A 22,373-nucleotide genomic window follows, 5' to 3' on the forward strand; every position below is an offset into this window, starting at 1 on the left:
ATGTGAAATTAGTGCAAATTTGAGAGGTGAAAACTGTAATTTCCCTGGTAATATTGTTCCAAGAAAAAATAATACAATAATTACAGTTTTCACCCCTTAAGTTTGCACTGATTTCACATTTGGTCCCTCATGTTTACAGAATACACATTTGGTCCTTCGTGTTTTAATAATCTAAATTTTTTTGTTATTTCTGTCAATTTATCATTAGTCCGTTAGTTAGGTAAGTGATGGATACATGCTTGATTCCGTTAGTTTTAACGAAAAATTAATAGAAAAGACTAAAATGTTGAATTATTGAAATATAATTGATCAAACGTATTTTCTATGAAACCAAATGTGAAATCTCGTTTTTTTTTTCTCTCTCTTTTCCGAGTGAAAAATAGGAGAGAGAAACGCAGTGTTCAGAACCAAACAGTATAAAAGTAGAGGAGAGAGAGAGAGAATGAAGTGTAGATTACGCTTTGGATGAGGCGCGCCAAAACCTCATAAACTACGAAAACTCCATTAATGGCCGTCCCTTTATCTGCTTCCACTTTCTCCCCATACAGCCTCTCTCTCCACCGCTCATCCACTCCGCAGTTAACTTCTCTGTTCACCACCCGTTTCTCTCTCCCCCACAATCGGAGGCGAATTTCTCCTAAATTCAGCCGCATTTTGGCGAAGAAGGATAATGCCTCCATGGTTAGTTCAGTTTTCGATCCAATTTTAAATATGCTTCACTTTAATTGTTTTTAATTAATTAATTTCGGCTTATCCATGAGTTATCAATGCAATTGTTTGCTCTGCAAAATTTTCCCCCAATTTAGTTTTATTTTGGGTGATAGGCATTTGCTCACAGTGGTTGATATATTATATATTTTTTGCTGTAATTATGATTGTGATTTCTGAAGCCCATTCAATTATTATGTGTGTTTTAGCATTATGTAGTGTAAATTTGAGTTTTTTTTACCAGAAAAAGGCCTAATTTCAAATGGTTTGCATGCATAATCATGATCAGTAGAATAATCTCCGAATAGAGGGAACGGGTTTAATATAGCAAAATGGCATTACGATTTACGAAGAACTAAATCGATTAGTGGTCCAAAATTAGGGAGGAATGTTTAACATCTTGCTATTATGAAATTAGGAAGAAAATCCCATAACCGAAAGCATGATAGCTCGATTAATCAGAGAAAATCGTTTAGTGACAACACAACAATTTCGATTTATCTACTCATGGAAAAATGCCGAGAAGTAAAATGCAGATCAAACATTATGGGAAAGAAATTTTGACAGACTGAAATCAGTATTCATCTCGAAATGCTGGTGATATTCTCTCCCTTGTTATTATTTTCGGAGTGCCAATTATAGGATCGCTTTCTTTATTGCAGCGGGCTCAAATTCTTGCATATACCTTCATCATTTCCAACATCAAGCATCGTCGAATCTTAACTTAAATTGTTATTTCAACGCAGGAGTTAGTGACTGTGAACAATTACTGCTCTAAGTTAAAGGCATGGATGGAACCACAGAGGAAGCAGTTCGAGAGTGCTTTCACAGCCATCGTTATTTTTCTTCAGCTGATATCACCACTACCTTTGCCAGGTCATCAGTCTTCGTTCGTTCCTTCTGCCGAAGCAGTTCTTTATTCACCCGAGACGAAGATTCCTCGGACTGGGGAACTAGCTTTGAGAAGAGCAATCCCTGCCAACACAAACATGAAAGCTATACAGGTTCAATGAGCAATTATAAATTTATTTGTGCATGGTCTTCTATATTTTTTGACGATGAAAAAAAAGGTTAAAATATTTTACTCTTCTGTTAAAGGATTCTCTGGAGGACATATCTTACTTGCTAAGGATTCCACAGAGGAAACCGTATGGAACAATGGAGGGAAATGTCAAGAAAGCTCTAAAGGTAGTTCTCGGTTTTCCATGTACATCTATATATAATATATGTATAAATGTTCATATGCAACGATCATGTGATTCAAATGGAAAATGTTCTTGGGATTTTGCAGTATTGTTCCTTGCAGTATTTATTTATTTAATTTTAATTGGTTATTTGGTATTATACAGCAATTTAATTGTTCTCACTATCATATGGTTATAATAATTTTTGCCCTCGTCTTTGTTATTCTCCTTGTCAGATTGCTGTGGATAAAAAAGAATCCATCTTGTCTAGTACGCCTGCTGATTTGAGAGAAAAGGGTGATGCACTCTATGCATCTCTTACAGATGGGGAGGTACTGTAGAAGAAAGAATGAGAGCTTTATTTATCTATAGAAAATAGTGTATACGAACTTGAATATCAGGACACTTTTTCGGTTTAGCATATATAATGTGGTAGGTTATTTGGTCCGTGCACAGATAACTTACTCATTATTTATGAGTTGAATAAATCAAATTTATTCTTAATCCCTCTATTTCAGACATCCTAGTCACCATCTAAAAAACGTAGGATTTTGTTTTTTCGAATTAGTAATCTATCTTGTGAAACAGATGCTACTTACACTTAAGTTCAGTCGGTTTTGAACCGAAGTTGCATTGAGTAGTTGTTGTTAATTCAGAAAGTAGAAAAATAATTAAGAATTTCTTTTGGTTTGTCAGGGTGGGCTTAATAAACTTCTCAATAGCATCAAGGATAAAGATGCAGACAAAATATCCGTTGGCCTATCGACTACACTCGATACTATTGCGCAGCTCGAATTGCTACAGGTATTTGTGGTTTCTTTCTTTTTGTATAGCCTCCTGCAGTTATTATTTATTTATTTAATTAATTTTTTACGAGTTTCATGATCAGTGATGTATTAAGAATGTATTTGTCAACAGGCTCCAGGGTTATCATTTCTGTTGCCTCAGCAATACTCAAACTATCCAAGGTAATCATCTCACTAATCTTTTCTCCTACAATTCCTATAGGTATTTGCTACCTCGTCGTTGTCGATTATATATATATATATATATATATATATATATATATATATATATATATATATATATATATCATACTTCAATGCATTTTATTTTTGCAGCTCCAATATAAGTTAATCATCATAACCTCTGAAGAAGCGAGGAGGTAGTATAATGCCTTATGGATTATAATAAATTAATAATTTTACCTATCGTCTTAGGCTTGCAGGGAGAGCAGTAGTTGAATTTGCTATCGAGAAAGGAGACGGCTCGACATTTTCTCCAGAAGCCGCTGGTCAACCCAGAAACACCGCAATAATTCAGGTACAGTTCCGATTCTACCCTTTTGAAACACCACAACAATTTATCAAAACTTAACTAATATTGATTGTACACAATCTGATTGTCTTAATTAACAACATAAGTAAGCGAAGTTGTCTTACTAATTACTAATCTGTACGTTTAATTAGGTTGTCGTAGATGGGTATTCAGCACCTCTTACAGCAGGGAACTTTGCAAAACTGGTAAGGTAGTGGAATCTCGCTTCATCTTTCTCACTTATTCTCCTTTTCACAATTCGATTACTATTCTTAGCATTTTATTCGTTTTATTTTATTTGGCGACGAGCTGTACTTGGTATTTCTATTAGTCAAAAAATATTTTTGAATCCTTATGCATCGAAAGTTCTTACTGCTTATTATAGAATTATTATTGTCAACTTGTGTTCGAATACAATGCAGGTGGTCGATGGGGTTTACGACGGAATGAAACTTAACTGCACGGACCAAGCTATTCTTTCAGACGGTGCTGTGGGAAAGGACAAAGGGTACATCACCCCCCTTGAAATAATGCCGTCTGGCCAATTTGAGCCACTCTACAAAACAACACTGAGTGTTCAGGTTTAACCAAAGTTTATTTAATTTTAATCCATTAATGAAAATTACGCATCGTCGGATAAATGACGGTTAATAAATTTTCATGTAAAAAAAAGGACGGGGAGCTGCCTGTGCTTCCATTATCTGTTTACGGTTCAGTGGTCATGGCTCATAATCCAGACTCCGAGGAATATTCTTCGCCGAATCAATTCTTCTTTTATCTTTACGACAAAAGAAATGTGAGGAATATTCAGTTTTGCACCTTATTTATTTTTTTAATTTTCCTAAAATGGAATTGAGCAATAATCTAAATCTTTATATTCGCAGGCTGGCTTAGGAGGGCTATCGTTTGACGAAGGCCAATTTTCTGTATTTGGGTAATGTGTTTTTAAAAGCTCGTCGATTATTTAATTTGACCGTATTTACATCAAATTCCGACTATTCAAGCACATTATTTGCTACTTTTGATATAGTTGTAATTTAAATTGATGCACAGATACACGACTAAGGGAAAAGAAACGTTATCCGAGTTAAAAACCGGGGATATGATCCGATCCGCAAAGTTGATCGAAGGTCAAGATCGGCTCGTTCTTCCTAAAGAAAGCTAGAAATGCTTGTTCTTTTCTGTTTGCTATTGAAGTTTTAAATAGTCTATCAGGTGAGTATGGGTTTAACGTGTCCGACACTAGAGGACACATGCCGGACACATTAAGGACCATTTTGTAATTTCTGAAAAGTTAGATACATGTTTGAATAGCAAAAGTTCAAATATTTTTGTTGCTTCCCTAATTAGTTACATGATTTAATGATCAAATTGCAAACTGATAGTTGATAACAATATTTATTTCGAATATATTTGTATGCGGTTTGAAAATTGCTATTTGCGGTTTTTGACAAAACCCCCCACAAAAACATTTTATCTCACTAAAACCCCAAAACTTTCCGAAAAAATCCAAAAACCCCCCCAAAACGCCTAAAAGCCCAACTTGGGCGTCCATTAATGCAGTGCACGCCCAAGTTGGGCGTGCAAGCTGCATTTGGGCGCCCGAGTTCGGCGTCCAGTGCAAAATTTCTTTTTTTTTTTTTTTTTTTTTTTTTTTTTTTAAATTGTCGAACGCCCAAGATGGGCGCCCAAGGCGTGTACGAACGCCCGGAACGGGCGTTCGTACACGCCTTGGGCGCCTATCTTGGGCGTTCGACCATTTTTTTGCGAAAAAAAAAGCCCTACAAATCGATTTGTAGGGCTTTTTAACATGAAATTGGTTCCGTAATCGACCTACCCAATGCATATTACACATAAAAGAGTCGAAATTACGTCAAAAAATCGAAGCCCAACCCTTCTTCAAGCTTGATTTCGAATTTTCGAATTTTTTTTTCTTTTTTTTTGCTATTTGCAGTTTTGGGGGTTTTTTTGATATTTTTAAAAGTTTTGGGGGTTTTTGTTAGAAACCGCGAATAGCAATTTTGTGACCGCAAATAGCATTTTCTTTTTTTTTACATATAAATAAAAATTATGCTGTATAGCATATTTGCAAGTATACCTCTATATTTTTCATATTTATACGTTTTCCCCAAGTTTCAGTATCCCTGTTTTTCGTGACATGCCGCTTCCCTAAGTCCGTTTACTCGTTTTTCTATATCGTCGTTTCCGTATTCGTGCTACATTGTGTCCGAAGTAGGGCTGGGCATTTGGGATTGGGATTCGGGATCCCGTCCCGTCTCGAACGGAATTTTACTATTTGGGATTAAAACTTCGGGAATTCGGGATTACGGGATTCGGGATTGGGATTAGGAACAAATACGGGATCGGGATTCGGGAGTTGGTTCAATCCCGATCGGGATATTTTAATCCCGAATTAGGAAAAAAAGAAAAAAAAAACTAATAAAAAAAAACACACACACACACACATCTATCTATATATATATATATATATATATATATATATATATATATATATATATATATATATATATATATATATATTCAAGTTGGTTTAGTGGATAAAATCATACTAATGGAAAAAAATGCAATATTTCTCACTTTTTAGGCAAAAATATGGGATTTCCCGATCCCAATCCCGAATTCCCGAAATATTTCGGGATACCGATTTACCGGAATTTAATAATATGGGACGGGATTGGGATTTAAAATTTCTATCCCGAATCCCGAAATCCCGAAATCCCAATCCCGAAAATCCCAATTTTCCGAAATCCCGTCCCGAACTCACCCCTAGTCCGAAGTAAAATTTGAATTGCAAATGTGTAATAATTTTATTTATAATATAAAATAAAAAAACCATTCAAAATTGAAAATTGAATACTTTGAGTGGCCGGGAGGAATCCAGGTTTACAGAATTATCCAGAATTCACCAACTATATATATATATATATATATTAGCAGTGAGAATTAATTATTATATGGCCCATTAACAGCAGCAAACATGTGGGTCTGAATTCTGATTGTGAAAGACCAACCCTACTATACTAATGGAATCTTGTTGCAATTTCATTTTTTTTTTTATTTTCCATAAAATTAATTTTTTTATGGACCTCATTTTTCTTTTTTCTGTTTTTCAACTAATTATATTATTTATTAATAATTAATTGGACCAAATTGATTTTGCACCATTTCTCGATTTATATTATCCAATTTTCTGCTAGAATATCTTATTGGGGAAAGTACATTTTTGGTCCATTAAATTTACCTCGATTTCATTATTGGTCCTCCTTGTTAATAAAAATAGATTCAGTCCATCATGTTTCAAAAATTCAACATTTTTAGTCATTTTTGCCAATTTATAGTTACTAATAACGGAACCAATCGCGTGCTCATCACTGCCTTAACTGAAGGACTAACGTTAAATTGATGGAATTGATCAGAAATGTTAAATTATTAAAAAATAAGGAGGATTAAATGTGTTTTTTGTGAACATGAGGACCAAATATAAAATGGCGAGAAACTTGAGAGACGAAAAACGGTGAACAATATCTTATTTTTTTTGACAGGAGGAGGACAAAATAAAATAGTGAACAATATCTTATTTATACGTATATGATTTGCCGTTTGCATGATCAGTGATTGCTGACTAATTACTGACTAATTTGCCCCTCTGAAATAGTGCCACGTGTCACCGGGCCCCACAAGAATTAACCGGTGTGAAACCGATCCACCAATCCACCTACACCACCAGTCAGTCGTATAAAAAACTGAACCAATCCTCAGCTGAGTTGACTCAGAAATTCAACACGGAAGAAGCGAGTGGGATTTTGTGATCACCGGACGTACCCGCCACCAATGGCCGCCGCCGCCGCCGCCGCTACCTCCATCAGCCGTCAATCCTTTTTCTCTCTGCCTAACCCCAAGCCCAAATCCAGCAGCAGCAACAGGCCGTCCTCCTTCAAACCACAATCTCCGCCGCCCGCCGCCATCAGCAACAATTTCTCCAAATCCAACCGCAGAAGACAATCCTTGCTGCTGATTTGCTCGGTGGCGAACGAGCTCGACGTAATATCCGTGCAGAGCGACGACAGGGTGGACCAGCAGGACGGCGTCGTTTGTATAGGGAGGGAAGCCGAATCCACGGCGGTGGATCAGGTTGTCGGTGGGTTCGGAAGCGACGCCGCTACGGGGAGATTGTCGTTCGAAGGTGCGGCTGGGTTCTCATCTGCTGCTTCCGGCGCGGGTGGGCCGGCGGGGTCCTCCGGCGGCGGCGATGGGGGAAGCCAGGAGGAAATGGATAAGCTAATTGACAGGACAATTAACGCTACCATTGTGTTGGCTGCTGGAACTTTTGCCATCACCAAATTGCTTACAATAGATCATGATTACTGGCATGTGAGTCTAATAATTTTTTTACTACTTACTGTGTGTGTGTGTGACTTTTGATTATTGATGCTTCTTACTGTGTGTGTGTGTGTGTGTGTATGTTAATTTTGACTATTGATGCTTCTTACTCTGTGTGTGTCGGTGAATTTGATTAGTGATGCTTCTTACTCTGTGTGTGTGTGTGCGTGCGTGTGTGTGTGTGTGTGTGTGTGTGTGTGTGTGAATTTTGATTAGTGATGCTGCTTACTGTGTGTGTATGTGAATTTTGATTGGTGATGCTTCTTACTGTGTGTGTGTGTGTGTGTGTGTTAATTTCGATTATCGATGCTTCTTACTCTGTGTGTGTGTGTCAATTTTGATTGTTGATGCTTCTTGCTATGTGCGTGTGTGTGTGTGTTATAATTTTGACTATTGATGCTTCTTACTCTGTGTGTGTGTGTGTTTGTGTGTGTGAATTTTGATTAGTGATGCTTCTTACTGTGTGTGTGTGTTAATTTTGATTATCTATGCTTCTTACTCTGTGTGTGTGTGTCAATTTTGATTGTTGATGCTTCTTACTATGTGCGTGTGTGTGTGTGTGTGTGTTAATTTTGACTGTTGATGCTTCTTACTCGCTCCGTGTGTGTGTGTGTGTGTGCGCGCGCGTGTGTGTGATTTTTGATTATTGATGCTTCTTACTGTGTGAGTGGTTCAACAATTCTTTGCTGCTGCATTGTTAATCTGTAACTGTGATGCTGAATATGTAACATGTATTGCATTTATCATAATCTTGCTTTTCTTTTCTTCCATGAATCTTGATCATAACCTTCAAATAGAAGGGAACTCGATTATTCACGATCTGCACAGGCCTCAAAACTTTATTTTCGGAGCTCAATAAAATACAAATAAATCACATTTTACTGATCTTGATTTGAGTTTATGAATCTCAAAGTAAAATTTTGACAACCAAATTTATCTACTAGCCCCTAATCTACGATATTAAACGTCAGCATTTGAGCTTTGTAGAAGATTTTTTCGGTTTACGTTTTTTTTTACAACTATACCCTTTCTCCCAGTGTTTTCGAGTGGATGTAGATGTGGATACACTCTCATCTATCTCTATACTCGTTTCCTGACTAGTTTCTTCTTCGTCACAGTACTCGTATTAATATACGTCACTCTTCGAAAATACGCCTCTGCATTCTGATTTGCTCTGTTTTATATATATATAGGGATGGACACTTCTTGAAATATTGAGATACGCACCCCAACACAACTGGAGCGCTTACGAGTCAGCTCTTAAAACGAACCCCGTCTTGGCAAAAATGGTAATAAGTGGAGTTGTTTATTCCGTCGGAGATTGGATTGCACAGGTTAGCAAATACATACATACAAATATATATATACACTATGTCTTAAAGTAAACTGATGAAATTTGCTCGATAATTTGTTAGTGCTACGAAGGGAAACCGATATTCGAGTTCGACCGCGCACGCTTGTTCCGATCTGGTCTAGTCGGATTTACACTGCATGGATCCCTTTCTCATTACTACTATCACTTCTGTGAGGTAATTAATATTATTATTTCAGTTTTTATTTTATTTATTTATATAATTTTTTTTTTCTCGTGCGAAATGGCTATTTAGTTATTACTACTATCAGGCTTTATTTCCGTTCGATGATTGGTGGGTGGTTCCGGCGAAAGTGCTGTTCGATCAGACAGTATGGTCTGCGATTTGGAACAGCATTTACTTCACACTTTTAGGCGTTTTACGTTTCGAATCTCCCGCTAATATATTTAGCGAGTGGAAGGCCACGTTTTTGCCCATGTTAACTGTAAGAACTCTCGAGAATATGACTAATTAAATCCCTTTTTTTTTCTTTTTTCAGTTTAAAAATCTTATGTACTTTAATTAATTCGTTTGGACAATGTAATTTTTGTACTTTCAGGCGGGGTGGAAGCTTTGGCCGTTTGCTCATCTAGTTACGTACGGTGTTATCCCCGTCGAGCAAAGGCTTCTTTGGGTTGATTGTGTCGAACTCATTTGGGTCACTATACTATCCACGTAAGCGTTGTTTGTGTTAATAAACAACTTTAAACTTCTAATTAATAATGACTTCTACTAATCTTGATTACTAATGGTCAAATCTACACACACCAACATGGATGTGTGTGTTTTTATGTGTGAATGTACGGTAAAAATCTACCCGGTGTTTTAGGAAACTCATTCTTTCTATAAATGGTCTCTTCAGAACAATTAATCCGTGCAATAATATTGTAAATCCATTCAAAACAACTTTACTTAAATATGTCGAGAACTCTATTTTTTTTTTTTTCGTTTTTGCAGTTACTCGAACGAGAAATCGGAAGCTAGAATAACCGAAGCACCAGTTGAAGCTAATGCCAGTTTGCCACCAGTGAAAGGTCCATCTGAGGTATTATTATATGACCGAATTCTGATTAAAAACTCCGGATATGTAATTATTCGAATCGTAATGATATTTGTCTGCATTTAGGAGTGAAAAAAGTCGAAGACACGAGACTGAAATGACGAGACAAAGAAGAGAGCTGTCGTACGAAGGTATGAAGGGCCATCGAACTGTGAATATATCGTATTCGAGTAATAATAGCACAGGCCAATATAACTATATAAGTATAAACATGCCACATTTACGACGCAGGTTCTGTTAATTTAATTATATATATATAATTCATGTACATGTATGTATGCTTACTGTATTTCAAGTCGATCGACTCTTATTATCTGTTGTAGGTTTATTTATCAAAGAAAATATATTGTCCAATGATAATGTGGTGGCGCTACTTACACGAATTGAATCGAATGGAACTGAACGTGTGTTTGTTGAATCTTGTTTGGATTTTTATCGAGATTTAAACATTGACGTGCTATGTGATTTGAACAGTGCAGAGTGTGCCCTTATGAGTCTGAAGTTTATTGCTGAAGTTTCAGTCGTTTTTCAAACATTCGTTTGCCAATTTTAATATACTTTCGAGTTTCGACAGTTCAATATCACAATTCTCACTCCATACGACCAAAGACCCGTAATCCGGATTATTTAAAGCATTAATAAGTTGAAGGCAAAATCGCCTTCTAGAACAACATTACTCCAACCATGAATTTCGGCAAACCTAAGAACTGTAAGAGCAGCAGGACTCGGTTGCCAACTATTATCCGACTCGTAATAGTCGGGCATGTAATGGTTTTCAATATTCAACAAAATCGGTTGATCTGATCAGGTATGTAATTGGTCGATAATTACTCAACCCGACCTATACCCAGCCCTACATATAACCTATGGGTTAAATATCAGATAAATAAAGATAAAAATTACTTTCACAAACACTAGAAATATAGACTAATTTCAAAAGCTTTTATAAACATTATTGTAAATCAATTAAAAGAATAAAATTTACAAAATTGCTATATCTATGGCTAGTAAAATATCAATGACATTATTAATTTATTATTGCCTTGGAGCTCTCCTCAAATCTAGCTAAAACTCAAAACAGTTGGCACCAAAGAATTATGCGTATTTACACAATAGCCCCAAACCAATATTCCCAACTATTATAAACCGACCCCTGAAAGATTCACTATTAACTATTTCACTGCGTAAACCCGAACCCGCCAGGCTGAGCCGCCGGGTATTGGGCGCTAAACGGGTCCACCGATTCGGAAAAGCCCAGAGCGAACTCGACCGGGTTCTGTGGGAAGATATAACCCGAGTTGTTAGAAGCAGGGGCAAACATGTCATTTCGCGAACCGTATTGGGCCGCCCGAACCGGTGGGTTAAGCCCGGCCAGCGTGGCCCAATCAAAATTACCCGAACCCATATGCTGAAGAAGATTCACCGCCTTGTCATCCTTTTCCTGCTGACAGCTGTTGACGGAATATTCCATTCCCGTCGCGGAAAAGTAACGGCGGTCGTCGAACTCCGGCAGTGAATCCAGAACGTCATCGTATTGGGATGAAGAAGACGACGGCGAATCGTGGCTGAACTCGCTGCTCCGAACACCGGAAACCGCCGCCTTCGATCCGGTCGAATTCTTCTCGTAGATTCGGCACAACACCCAATCATCCAACTAAACAAAAAAAAAATTTAATTAAATCAAAGAGAAGAAAATTGAAATTGAATCAAAAATTGATTTTTAATTTGACTTACTCTGGTGCTTCCATTTTTTCTGGGAGGTTCAGAGAGTCTGTATTCGTGCATAATCCAGTTGGTTTTGGTTCCTTTAGGAGCTTTTCCGATGTAGAAAACTAGGGCTTTTTTAATTCCGACTTTTCTTCCTTCTGTTGATATGATTTTGTCGGTGCCGGTGGCTTTCCAGTAGCCGGAGCCGGCGACTCTGTTTGGCCTTGATCCGTTTGGGTATTTTCTGTCTCTAGGGCTGAAAAAGTACCATTCTTTTTCCCCAAACAAAGCCTTGCCTGCAAATTTATTAAATGATTAATAAAATATAAAAAAAAAATCAAACAATTTAATTGGAATAATAATAATAATAATATGAATAATAATAAAAGGTAAATTACATGCACCCTGATGTACGATCAAATTACGAAAAAAAATTATTATATTTGAATAATTACGACTTACCCCTCAACTATGAATCTTGTTACACTTGCACACTTATGGTGTCAAATTTAACAAAATCTTCTCGATTTCTTGAAATGTACTCTAGTTTGTACGCGTTTTGTGTAAAAATAATAATTTATTATGCACCACAATCTGATATTTAAAAGCTAAGAGGCACGTCTTATGATCATCTTGCTTCAAAATGTGGAACTCGAATGGGATAAACCGAGAACAAAATTGAGAATATTCCATGTGATCTAGAAGATTCTACTAAATTTGACACCGCAAGAGTGGAAGTGTAAAAACATTTAAAGTTGAGATGAGTTTTGTAATTACCCAAACATAAGGGGTTTTTTCGTAATTTGACCAAATCTCAGGGAGTGATTGTAGTATATACGCTAATAATAGATAAATAAGTAAGAGTAATAAATAATAATTACTTGGAAGATCCCAAGCGTCGAATTTGTACAAATCGACGTCGCCGATGACTTGTAAGGGAAAATGGTGGCCGGCGATTTTTCTGCAGAGGTACTTCACCATTAGCTCTTCGTCGGTCGGGTAGAACCGGAAACCGGGCGGCAAACTCAGTTGCGAAAGCGGGTCGGGTTCTCGGATACCCATTTTGCTGATGACGATAAAGAAATTAGTAACAATAATAAATTAAGAAGGAGAGGAGTACTATTTTTATTTTTGTTTTTGTTTTATTTTTTTTACTATTATTATTTCTCCGAAAAAATGGGAGTCTGCGGTTGTGTATATATAAGCGGGAAAAAGGAGGTGGTCTTTTTCTGAAAGTCAAAAGGAGTGGGGCCCACAGATCCACCACCGTTTAAATGTGCCACGTAGAGGGTGTTCGGCAGTGTATTGTGTGGCTGATCTTATCCGATAATGCTTGATGGTGGAGCTCCATTTAATGCCACGTGCGTACACACTTACCTAAAAACGCAAAAAAGTATGTGCGAAAATAAATAATTTTTAAATACGTTTTAAAAATTAGAAAATTTAGAACGAAATAAACATGTTACATAATTAAAATATATTGAATTGTAACCGACAAAATTCGAAATTTGTACTCTATCTGTTCCATAATATCTGTCACTTTGGAGATTTTTTTCTGTTTCATATTATCAGTCACTTTAAATTTTCAACACTTCATTAATTACTTAATATCCAGTATAAATACATACATTTTCCTAAAACCAAAACACATTTAATAAAATTCTTAATCTTTGTGCAAAACTAAAAAACGACAGTTAAAACGAAACGAAGGGAATATACAATTAAATCTCTATAAATTAATATAATAGGAATCAGAGAAACTTTTAATTTAGCAAAATATTACATTATGAAGTTAATAATTTAGTACGTTCTCACCAAATTGAAATCATGATAAATTATTATTTAAGCGAAATTATTAATTTTTCAAAATATTATTTTATTAAGATTTTACTGTACATTTAGCCAATGTAATATAAAATATGTATTAATCATATTGTAAGTGTAATTGTTTAGAATGGCAAAATTTTATAAATATTTTTAAAAATTAAAATCGGATTACATAATATTTTAGAAATATTAAAAATATTGTAAGTGTATTCCAATTCGTAATATTTGACGTAATGTTATTTTCTCTATTGGACTACGAAAATATGCACATGCCAAAATACAATATGAAATTAAGGTCTTTTCAATTTGTTGATTTTGTAATTCTTTTTATTTATTTTGTTCTATTACCTTTGAATTTTTTTTAGTTAGGTACATGTAAGTATTTATTTGACCAAAACAAGAAATTCCTTTGCAACCATTGTTAAAAAGGATTGAGGAATGGTATAGTCATATGTAATTAATTATCCACTAGTATTTCTATTCGTACGATGTATGAGATAATATTTAAAAAAAAAAAATATTTAATTAAATGAATTGTGATAGAAAAAATTGTGCTCACTTCGTAATAGTTCAAGAGTTGGAACGTGATTTTTACTTATTCTAGGGTAAATTACAACCAACCCCCTGAGATATGGTCAAATTACGAAAACCCTCCTTTTGTTTGGATAATTACAACCACCCCCTCAACTCCTCAAATTTAGTGGAATTTTCGAGATTATATAGAATATTATCACTTTTGTACCCGTTTTATCCCATTCGAACTCTACATTTTGAAGCAAGATGATCATAATATGCGTTTTTTGGCTTGTATATATAAGATTGTGGTGTATCAGGAACTGTTTTTTAACACAAAACGAGTACAAACTAAAGCACATTCCACAAAATCTAGATGATTATGTTGAATTTGACAACATAAGGGTGGAGGTGTAAGAAAAAATCATAGTTGAGGGGTAGATGTAATTATCCAAACAAAAGGGATTTTTTGTAAATTACTATACCTCAGGGGGGTGTTTGTAATTTACCCTTTATTCTATAGCCATCTGGCATTTTCTATACGATTTGTTACGAAAGATATATTTCATTGCAGAGTAATTAGAGATTGCAGAATAATTAGAAAAATATAAATGAAACATAGGAGATTGAGGTCGAAAGAATTTGTACATGAATTATGAAAATTTTTAATGCAATAATTTAAATTCAAAACACTAGTAGGAAAAAAAAATAAGAAACAAATAATTACGAAAAAAGTTCAAGTAAATTAAACCTTCGGAAACTTTATGTTGTATTTTCCTTTATAATAAAATCTATATTGCCGACATAATTTTTTTGGCGGAGAAACTCGAACTCAAAATCATTTAACTTAGTGCGCTTTACGTATTTAGTCCATACAAACTTTAAACAAGAAATAGAATTGAAGGCATCCACGTGGAAAATATAAACTCATCTAAACCACAAATTAAAACAAAGTCTTGTAATTAATTGACAACAAAAATATGAAGCTTTTGACCAAAAAAATTGCAGAGTTCCAACAAAGTGACAGCTCAGCATTTAGATTAGAATCTGTATATTTACAGTATAGTTTTTAGAGTGGAAGAAACCACCAAATAGGCAAAAAAAGGTTAAATCCACAAAAAACACTAAAAGCGTGTTACGGTACGAAAGCCCAACGTGTCGATTGAAAACGCTGTACTGTTAACACGCCTTTTATAGCTTTATGAAAAAGGGTAAATTGCTAAAACTCTCCTAAACTTAGGCTAAATTACACAAAACACCTCCACCTATCCGTAATTTCCAAAATTCCCCTAATGCTTGTTTTCGTTTTACACCGACCCCCTTAAAGTGTTATTTTCACTAATTTTTTTGATTCCAGGTAATATTTTCTAAAAAATGCCAATCTTACTTCTACTGAAATGACATTTTATTTATGTTACTTTTTGAAAACAAATATTACTCTCAAAGGGATAATGATAATACTAAAAAATGTGAAGGTGTTATTAAAAAATAATAAAGACTACGTGTAAAAGACTCTTGAGGGTAATTTTTATATTTCAAAAATAGCATAAATAAATTTCACTTATGTAGGAATTAAATCGGCATTTTTGGAAAACATTCCAAGAAATCAAAAAAAATCCATGAAAAATAACACCACAAGGGGGCCGGTATAAGATAAAAACAAACACCGGGGGCATTTTTATAATTACAAATAGATGAAGGTGTTTTTCGTAATTTCACCAAAGTTCAGGGGCTTCGTAATTTACCCATGAAAATATAGTAAGCTTTCCCCCCCGACTTCTTGTAAAAAGAAATATTCTGCCTAACTACAAAAGTCACGGTTCTCTTATCTTGTGTCCACGTGCCGCTTCTGTAACCACGTGTTCTTTTGACTTCCATACGTGAAAAACCCTCAAAATTGACACTCCTATTTTTCCACAAATAATAATAATAATAATAATAATAATAATAATAATAATAATAATAATAATAATAATAATAATAATAATAATAATAATAATAATAATAATAATAATAATAATAATAATAATAGTATCATTATTTTTATTTTTATTTATTCCCTTTTTTTTTTTTTTAAGTTTCGCATTAGTATGAAAAATATTAATTTAAGGAGAACATATAAGAAACTTTAGAATTGGAATCCACGTATTCCAAAAAATTCATATTTTTCAATCCACATATTTTAATATTAACATTATAAACATATTTTTTGGGAAAAAAAAAGGTTATAAGTTTTAGATTTCGGAATTGAAAGTCGAATAAAAAATAGGAACTTCGTATATAATTCCTACTCCGATTTAAAATAATTTGAAAATTTGAGAATCAATTATCCATCCTTAATTTACATCAATCAATCATCAATCTTGATTTATTCACTTTCCTTATTTGTTCATGGAAAATATATTCAAATCGATATGTTGCAAGTTGAAGTGTACGTTGCTGGTCTCCCAATTGCGCGAGCTCTTTGATCTTCCTATCTCTGCGCTCTCATTCTGGCGAACATCTTCGCTTATCTAGGTCATCTCGGTTCTGGGTTTAACTTCTATTCTTCGTTGGGTCCTGGCCCACCAATATTGAATATGGGGAGCTCGACCCAAAAGTGTCGAACTGATCCTCATCAACCGTAAACCAATACTAATATTTGAAAAAACAAAAAGGGCAAGAATATTTGATAACTTTACATGATTTTAGGCATATTAATTAACATGAATTTCTTAAATGATGGAGAGTATGTGTGGTTGAGCAAATGCAGCCACAAATGCTATGAAAAGTACATAGTGTTTAATCATTTCTTGCACCTAGACAACATCCTAACTTGTTGTCCTAAAGAGCACAAGTCAAAATTGGAAGTGCATACAATGATACAATGTATATAAGCATGTTCAGTGGTGTTCTGCAAATGTATAACAGCTTTTATTTGGTACAATTTTGGGAAGTTTTTGGCCTCAAAATGTATGTACATTCAAGAATAAAAAATAAATAAAAAGAAATAAGAAATATATATATATATATATATATATATATATATATATATATATATATATATATATATATATATATATACAAAGATGTTTGGCAATGAATAATTGTAATTGTTGGTTTGTTCGCTTAAGGTGGTGTTTACAAAAGGTTATATAAAAGCAGAAGTTAGTGATTGTGATTTAAGTTCGAAATTAAGTGTTTATTTCTAAAAGTTGTAGCTGTTTGCATATTAGTTGGAAATCAACTAAAATAGAAAAAAGCATGTACATAACTGCTTTTAAAATTATAGCTTAAAGCAGCTTATTTTAAGAGAAGCAAAATCAAAAGTTTGTTTTGCAAACACATAAAAACAGATTATACACTGAAAAAAACGCATAATCTATTTCTATAAGCTTTTGCAAACACCACCTAAGTACACTATATTAACGTAATCAGGTATATTAGAATAGAAAAATAGAGAAGATTCGAATTCAATCGGACAGAATAACGAGACAATATTATTATAAAACAATCAGACCAAAGATCCACATATGTAATATTGAAGAACTTGTTCTCTTTGTATAGAGATCGAAAATACTCATCACCTTGCATTTTAGAAAGAAATTCGAATTTCAAATGAATAAATAATCCTTGCATTAATGTTCTTAAAAACCCAACTAAAAATTCCCATATGTTAACAATTAATCCTCTTTAAATCAATACAATCGTGACTAATAAGATTTTATTAATTTAACAAAATATTAAATTATTAAACTAAAAAGAAATTATTATTTGACCGAGAATATTCTTTTATTGAAATTCTACTGTATGTATGGCTTCAAAACCAAGTTTATTCTTCACTCAAACAACATAGTTCAATAAAATGTTGTCAATTCTGTAATTACTTATTTTAATTCCTGATTTATTTTTTTAGAAATAGTGCATTAGCAAAATATCCATCTAACTAATCAACCATGATTTAATTTCCTTGACCATGAACAACATTAACTAAAAATACTAAACCAAAATTAAAATATTAAAAGTATTACCATAAATCTCAAATTCTAACACCATACAGTCAACTGTTTGACATTAATAAAAAAAAAAAAAAAAAAAAAACAAATATATTCTATTTCTTAATAACCCCAATTCTCATGAGCGCCACGTAAGCAATCAGCCGGTACCCAACAATCATCAACGCAAGCGCCACCGCGGAAACCACCTGCCCATCCAACCCCACCGCCTTCACCGCCGGAAAATCCTCAACCAGACACCTCCGCCCGCCGCCGCCGCAGGGGTACGTCTCCCCAACACTGTACTGCGTCCCAAGAAGCAGCTTAAAAGCATACTGGCTGATCGACAAGTACTTTATCCATCCGATGAATACCGGCACGTGCTGCACGTAGTACCCACTCGCGAGCAAGAAAGTCAGCATGATCACCGACCCGAGCACGGTGGCGGCCTTCATATCCATCACGGCGGCGCCGATGGCGAGGCCCAGCCCCTGCGCGCAGAGGACGCTGTAGAGGAGCACGAACAGGCCCGAGAAGAAGGGCCCGGCGGCCGGCTTGAGGCCCGCCATCCAGTATGTGATGGTGAAGAAGACGGTCGGGAGGACGAGCTCCATCGGAAGATCGCCTAGGGTTAGCGCCATGAAGTACGACGAGAGGCGGTACATCCCGGAGGATCGTTCCTTCGCCAGCATTAAACGCTCTTGCGGGAAGGTGAAGATGGCTTGGAAGAGGGGGTAGAAACCCCAGAAACCGTTCGCGAAGAAGAACAGCCCCACCTATCCGTAATAACCAAAATTAGGGTAAATTACGAAAATACCCCTGAACTTCGGGTAGATAAGAAAAACACTCGCACCTATCCGTGATAACCAAAATCCCACCTATTTAACTATTATATATATACTTCTGTTAAATAGGTGAGGAATAAAATAAAGTATATGAAATTGTGTAAAGTCTATTCTCTAGAATAATAAATAAATAAATAAAAAATGTGAAAAGTCACACGGTAAGGGTTGGTATAAGACGGAAACAAATATCAGGGAGTTTTTGGTAATTACGAATATGTGGAGGTGGTTTTTGTAATTTAATATAAGTATAGGGGGGGTTTAGTAATTACGAATAAGTGGAGGTGGTTTTTGTAATTTAATCTAACTTTAGGGGGTTTTCGGAATTTACCTTAAAAATTATAATAAATAGGGTAAATTACACCTACACCCCTGTTGTATGCTAAAATAACTTTAAAGTCCTTATAGTATCGCTAATTATAATCACCCAATTTTCGTCTATAGTAGCATTAACGGCACAACGGAAAACAAACATATATGTCCCCAGGACATGAAATCTTAGCTCCGGTAATGGTTTCAGGGGTGTGAACGTAATTACCAATACTACATGGACCTTAAAGTTATTTTAGCATATCAGTATGTGTAATTTACACTCGTATATGAATAAACCATGTGTTTGAAGAATTTACCTGATCTTGTAAATGGCTGATATCAGATTGCCACCATAGGAGCCCTGAAAGGATAGCGACGACTAAAACTTGAATGATTTTGAGCGCGGAGAAAGACTCGTGCTTGCGTTCTTTGATTCCTCGTCGGAAAAGAACCGAGAATTGGTCCCACCAAGTGTTTGACCATCGCCCGAACTGCTTACTATCCGTCGGCAAATGGATTTGAATTTCATTTGCAAGTTCCGATTTCACACTCTCCGAAAGATTTGCTTTGTAGGCTGAAACCAGTGTTTGCTTGACGGCCGTTTGATCCTCGTGCGAATCGGCCGTCGAAACTCCTATACCAATATGAAGAGATTAATTATATCAATTGCTCATTATTTATTCCGAGGGCTTTGACTTGATCTTAAAGTTAAAGACGGATATAAAAAACGGATCGGATTAAAATTAACATTTTTTCGGACAATTCGATTCCGAAGAGTTTAAGAAATAAATTGGGAAATCATAGTTCCGGGATTCGAATTGAAAATAAATAAATATCCAAATCAGAAAGAGAAAAATTACTTGGAAGTACCAATTTGACAAATCAGATAAAAATTAGTATTTTCGAAAGAAAACCTAAAATTTCCGATTCAATTTCTAAAAAAGGGCAAGAAAATTAAATAATCGAAAAAATAGAAATTTTGTAAAGCAATATGAAGGAAGTTATTTTGAAAGTCGGAACTTTTCGAATCAAATTTGGCCGAATCCGGAAATTCACCTGTCTAGAGATCGTAATAAAATCTCGAAATGTACGATTTGCAAGATCTAAGAGGAAATCGGCAGAGGGTTTGAAAATCAAATTGGACCGATCAAACTATAGAACGAAAAGAGTTATTCTAAAGTCGGATAATCGAATAATTATCGGCAGAATTCGGAAATTTCCACCGATCTGATAATCGTAATCAACATTTTCAAAAAAAATATATATATAATTTATTCAATTCCATCCAAAAAAAAACTCGAAATCAACATTTTTGAAAAAAAATATATAATTTATTCAATTCCATCCAAAAAAATAAACTCGAAACGTACCGTTTGCAAGATCTAGGAGGAAATCGGCCGGGTTCATAGCAACCGACGGAGCGAAACCGACGCTAGCAAAATAGTCCAACGCGTCGCATCCCTTACCGAAAAACAACGGGTTCCCTTCCGAAAGCAAAAGCACCTTATGAAACATGTAATAAAGCCTGCTCGAAGGCTGATGAATCGTCATCACCACCGTTCTGCCGCCGTTCGCGAGCTCCCACAGAGTGGACACGATCTTCTGAGCGGTCGTCGAGTCGAGCCCGGAAGTCGGTTCGTCCAAGAACAACAAGCTCGGATTAATCAGCATTTCTTGCCCGATGCTGACGCGCTTCCTCTCGCCGCCGGAGACTCCCCGGAGAAAATGATCCCCGATGATGCTGTTCCGGCACCGCAAGAGGCCGAGCTGCTCGATCACCGCCTCCGCGTGGCGGGACTTCTCCTGCTTGGTTAGGGTTTTCGGGAGGCGGAGGAGGGCGGTGTAGACTAGGGTTTCGGTGACCGTGAGGTGGGGGTAGAGCACGTCGTCTTGCGTCACGAACCCCGTGTTGCGCTTCATTGCGTTCGAGAAGGGCTTGCCGTTGTAGGTGATGCTTCCGCCGAGGCGGCCGCCGAGACGGCCACCGAGGGCGGTGAGGAGCGTCGTCTTGCCGCTGCCGGAGGGCCCCAGCATTGCGAGCATCTCGCCGGGGTGGACCGCGCCGGAGATTCCTCTTAGGATTGATTTCTCTTCGGTTTTCGTTGTGGGTTTCTTCAGGCAGCCGCCGTTGTTGATCTTGATCTTGTATACAACTTCATCGAACTGCGTATTTTGAATTTAGGGTTTCTAGGGTTTCAGTATTGAATTAAAAAAACCAGATTTGATTTGATTTAGACGATGCAGGAAGGAAGAAGAAGAATTGAATGCAGTTTGCAGATTTTTAGGTTATACATACAAAAATAAATTCAGATGAATTATGTTCCCAAGAACAATTAAAAAAAAATTGAATTTAATAATAAAAAAATAAAATTCATGCATGCATGATTTTGAAAAGAATCAATTCAAAAAAGAAAAATTAAAAAAAAAATAACCTTGAGTGTGACAGGAAGATTGGCTTTCTTGAAAATGGCCGCCGCAGTATTTTCTCCGGTGGTAGCGACGGCCTGAATCTGCTCCTCCAGGTCCACCATTTCCGTCCCCATCTCCGCCGCACCGCCGCCGCGCTAACAACTGATTAATCCGATGCAAATATATTTATAAAAAAAGAAAATATTAATCAAATCAATCGACACCCCCTCTGTGAAAATCTCTCACCCCTTCACCTCCACGTATAAATACACAAAACAATCAATAAATGACTTATTTATTTATTTAATTGAATTTTCTTATCTCTAGAGAGAGAGAGAGAGATGAGAGAGAGAGAGAGAGAGAGAGAGAAGTCAAAAGTGGGGTATAAATGAAGATTTTAGGGATTTGGGTTTATGAAATCTGAGTGGGTCTGTTACGTATGGTAATATGTCACGCGGGAGAGATGAGAGGCGGCGGTTAGCGGTGGCGATTTTCACCTTTTTCCGGCCACCTTTTATTGTGCGGTTTGTTTGTTTATCTCCTCTTTCTCTCTCTCTCTCTACGTATACATATATACATATATATGTGTGTATTTCTTGATTTCTACAGAGAGTTGGTTTCAGAACTGGGAATCATATATATATATAAGAGAGAAATGGCAAATTACGGCAACCCCTGATGTATGATCAAATTACGAAAAAACCCCTCTTGTTTGGGTAATTGCAGTCACCTCCTCCTTTTAAATATTTTTACGTAAAATTTATGTA

The 22,373-nt window shown here is 35.8% G+C and overlaps 4 protein-coding genes across 4 annotated transcripts; 2 read left to right on the forward strand and 2 right to left on the reverse strand.

Moving 5' to 3' along the window:
• Nucleotides 1-303: 303 nt before the first annotated feature.
• On the forward strand, nucleotides 304-4,627 carry LOC105970422 (Cyclophilin-like peptidyl-prolyl cis-trans isomerase family protein). The gene is made up of 12 exons (XM_012995244.2): nucleotides 304-681; nucleotides 1,455-1,712; nucleotides 1,807-1,896; nucleotides 2,129-2,224; nucleotides 2,589-2,696; nucleotides 2,811-2,860; nucleotides 3,113-3,215; nucleotides 3,362-3,415; nucleotides 3,632-3,790; nucleotides 3,883-4,005; nucleotides 4,094-4,143; nucleotides 4,263-4,627. The coding sequence occupies exons 1-12, from the start codon at nucleotides 508-510 to the stop codon at nucleotides 4,372-4,374; spliced, it is 1,377 nt and encodes a 458-aa protein (XP_012850698.2). The 5' UTR covers nucleotides 304-507; the 3' UTR covers nucleotides 4,375-4,627.
• A 2,207-nt stretch (nucleotides 4,628-6,834) lies between these two features.
• On the forward strand, nucleotides 6,835-10,440 carry LOC105970387 (Peroxisomal membrane 22 kDa (Mpv17/PMP22) family protein). Its single transcript, XM_012995196.2, has 7 exons — nucleotides 6,835-7,601; nucleotides 8,804-8,944; nucleotides 9,026-9,139; nucleotides 9,234-9,407; nucleotides 9,522-9,637; nucleotides 9,920-10,007; nucleotides 10,089-10,440. The coding sequence occupies exons 1-7, from the start codon at nucleotides 7,062-7,064 to the stop codon at nucleotides 10,092-10,094; spliced, it is 1,179 nt and encodes a 392-aa protein (XP_012850650.2). The 5' UTR covers nucleotides 6,835-7,061; the 3' UTR covers nucleotides 10,095-10,440.
• Nucleotides 10,441-10,945: 505 nt separating this feature from the next.
• Nucleotides 10,946-12,899, reverse strand: LOC105970386 (NAC domain-containing protein JA2L). The gene is made up of 3 exons (XM_012995194.2): nucleotides 12,611-12,899; nucleotides 11,757-12,025; nucleotides 10,946-11,676 (listed from the first exon to the last, which is right to left on the reverse strand). Exons 1-3 carry the CDS (start codon nucleotides 12,789-12,791, stop codon nucleotides 11,200-11,202), a joined length of 927 nt encoding a protein of 308 aa, XP_012850648.2. The 5' UTR covers nucleotides 12,792-12,899; the 3' UTR covers nucleotides 10,946-11,199.
• A 5,135-nt stretch (nucleotides 12,900-18,034) lies between these two features.
• On the reverse strand, nucleotides 18,035-22,221 carry ABCG9 (ABC-2 type transporter family protein). Its single transcript, XM_012995272.2, has 4 exons — nucleotides 21,630-22,221; nucleotides 20,568-21,360; nucleotides 19,515-19,831; nucleotides 18,035-18,819 (listed from the first exon to the last, which is right to left on the reverse strand). The coding sequence occupies exons 1-4, from the start codon at nucleotides 21,738-21,740 to the stop codon at nucleotides 18,160-18,162; spliced, it is 1,881 nt and encodes a 626-aa protein (XP_012850726.2). The 5' UTR covers nucleotides 21,741-22,221; the 3' UTR covers nucleotides 18,035-18,159.
• Between the last annotated feature and the right edge of the window lie 152 nt (nucleotides 22,222-22,373).

This window comes from Erythranthe guttata, chromosome 8, assembly GCF_056151865.1.
Source record: "Erythranthe guttata isolate IM_541 chromosome 8, IM_541, whole genome shotgun sequence".
Taxonomy (NCBI): Eukaryota; Viridiplantae; Streptophyta; class Magnoliopsida; order Lamiales; family Phrymaceae; genus Erythranthe; species Erythranthe guttata.

Coding starts and splice junctions, on each gene's coding strand:
- LOC105970422 (XM_012995244.2), top strand. CDS start 508: ATGGCCGTCCCTTTATCTGCTTCCACTTTCTCCCCATACAGCCTCTCT. Junction 3,416..3,631: donor CAGGGAACTTTGCAAAACTG/GTAAGGTAGTGG, acceptor AATACAATGCAG/GTGGTCGATGGGGTTTACGA. Junction 4,006..4,093: donor ATCTTTACGACAAAAGAAAT/GTGAGGAATATT, acceptor TTATATTCGCAG/GCTGGCTTAGGAGGGCTATC.
- LOC105970387 (XM_012995196.2), top strand. CDS start 7,062: ATGGCCGCCGCCGCCGCCGCCGCTACCTCCATCAGCCGTCAATCCTTT. Junction 9,140..9,233: donor ACTACTATCACTTCTGTGAG/GTAATTAATATT, acceptor TACTACTATCAG/GCTTTATTTCCGTTCGATGA. Junction 9,408..9,521: donor CGTTTTTGCCCATGTTAACT/GTAAGAACTCTC, acceptor TTGTACTTTCAG/GCGGGGTGGAAGCTTTGGCC.
- LOC105970386 (XM_012995194.2), bottom strand. CDS start 12,791: ATGGGTATCCGAGAACCCGACCCGCTTTCGCAACTGAGTTTGCCGCCC. Junction 12,026..12,610: donor CGACGCTTGGGATCTTCCAA/GTAATTATTATT, acceptor ATAAATTTGCAG/GCAAGGCTTTGTTTGGGGAA. Junction 11,677..11,756: donor GAAAAAATGGAAGCACCAGA/GTAAGTCAAATT, acceptor TTTTTTGTTTAG/TTGGATGATTGGGTGTTGTG.
- ABCG9 (XM_012995272.2), bottom strand. CDS start 21,740: ATGGGGACGGAAATGGTGGACCTGGAGGAGCAGATTCAGGCCGTCGCT. Junction 21,361..21,629: donor ATCTTCCTGTCACACTCAAG/GTTATTTTTTTT, acceptor CAAAATACGCAG/TTCGATGAAGTTGTATACAA. Junction 19,832..20,567: donor CCTCCTAGATCTTGCAAACG/GTACGTTTCGAG, acceptor ATATTGGTATAG/GAGTTTCGACGGCCGATTCG.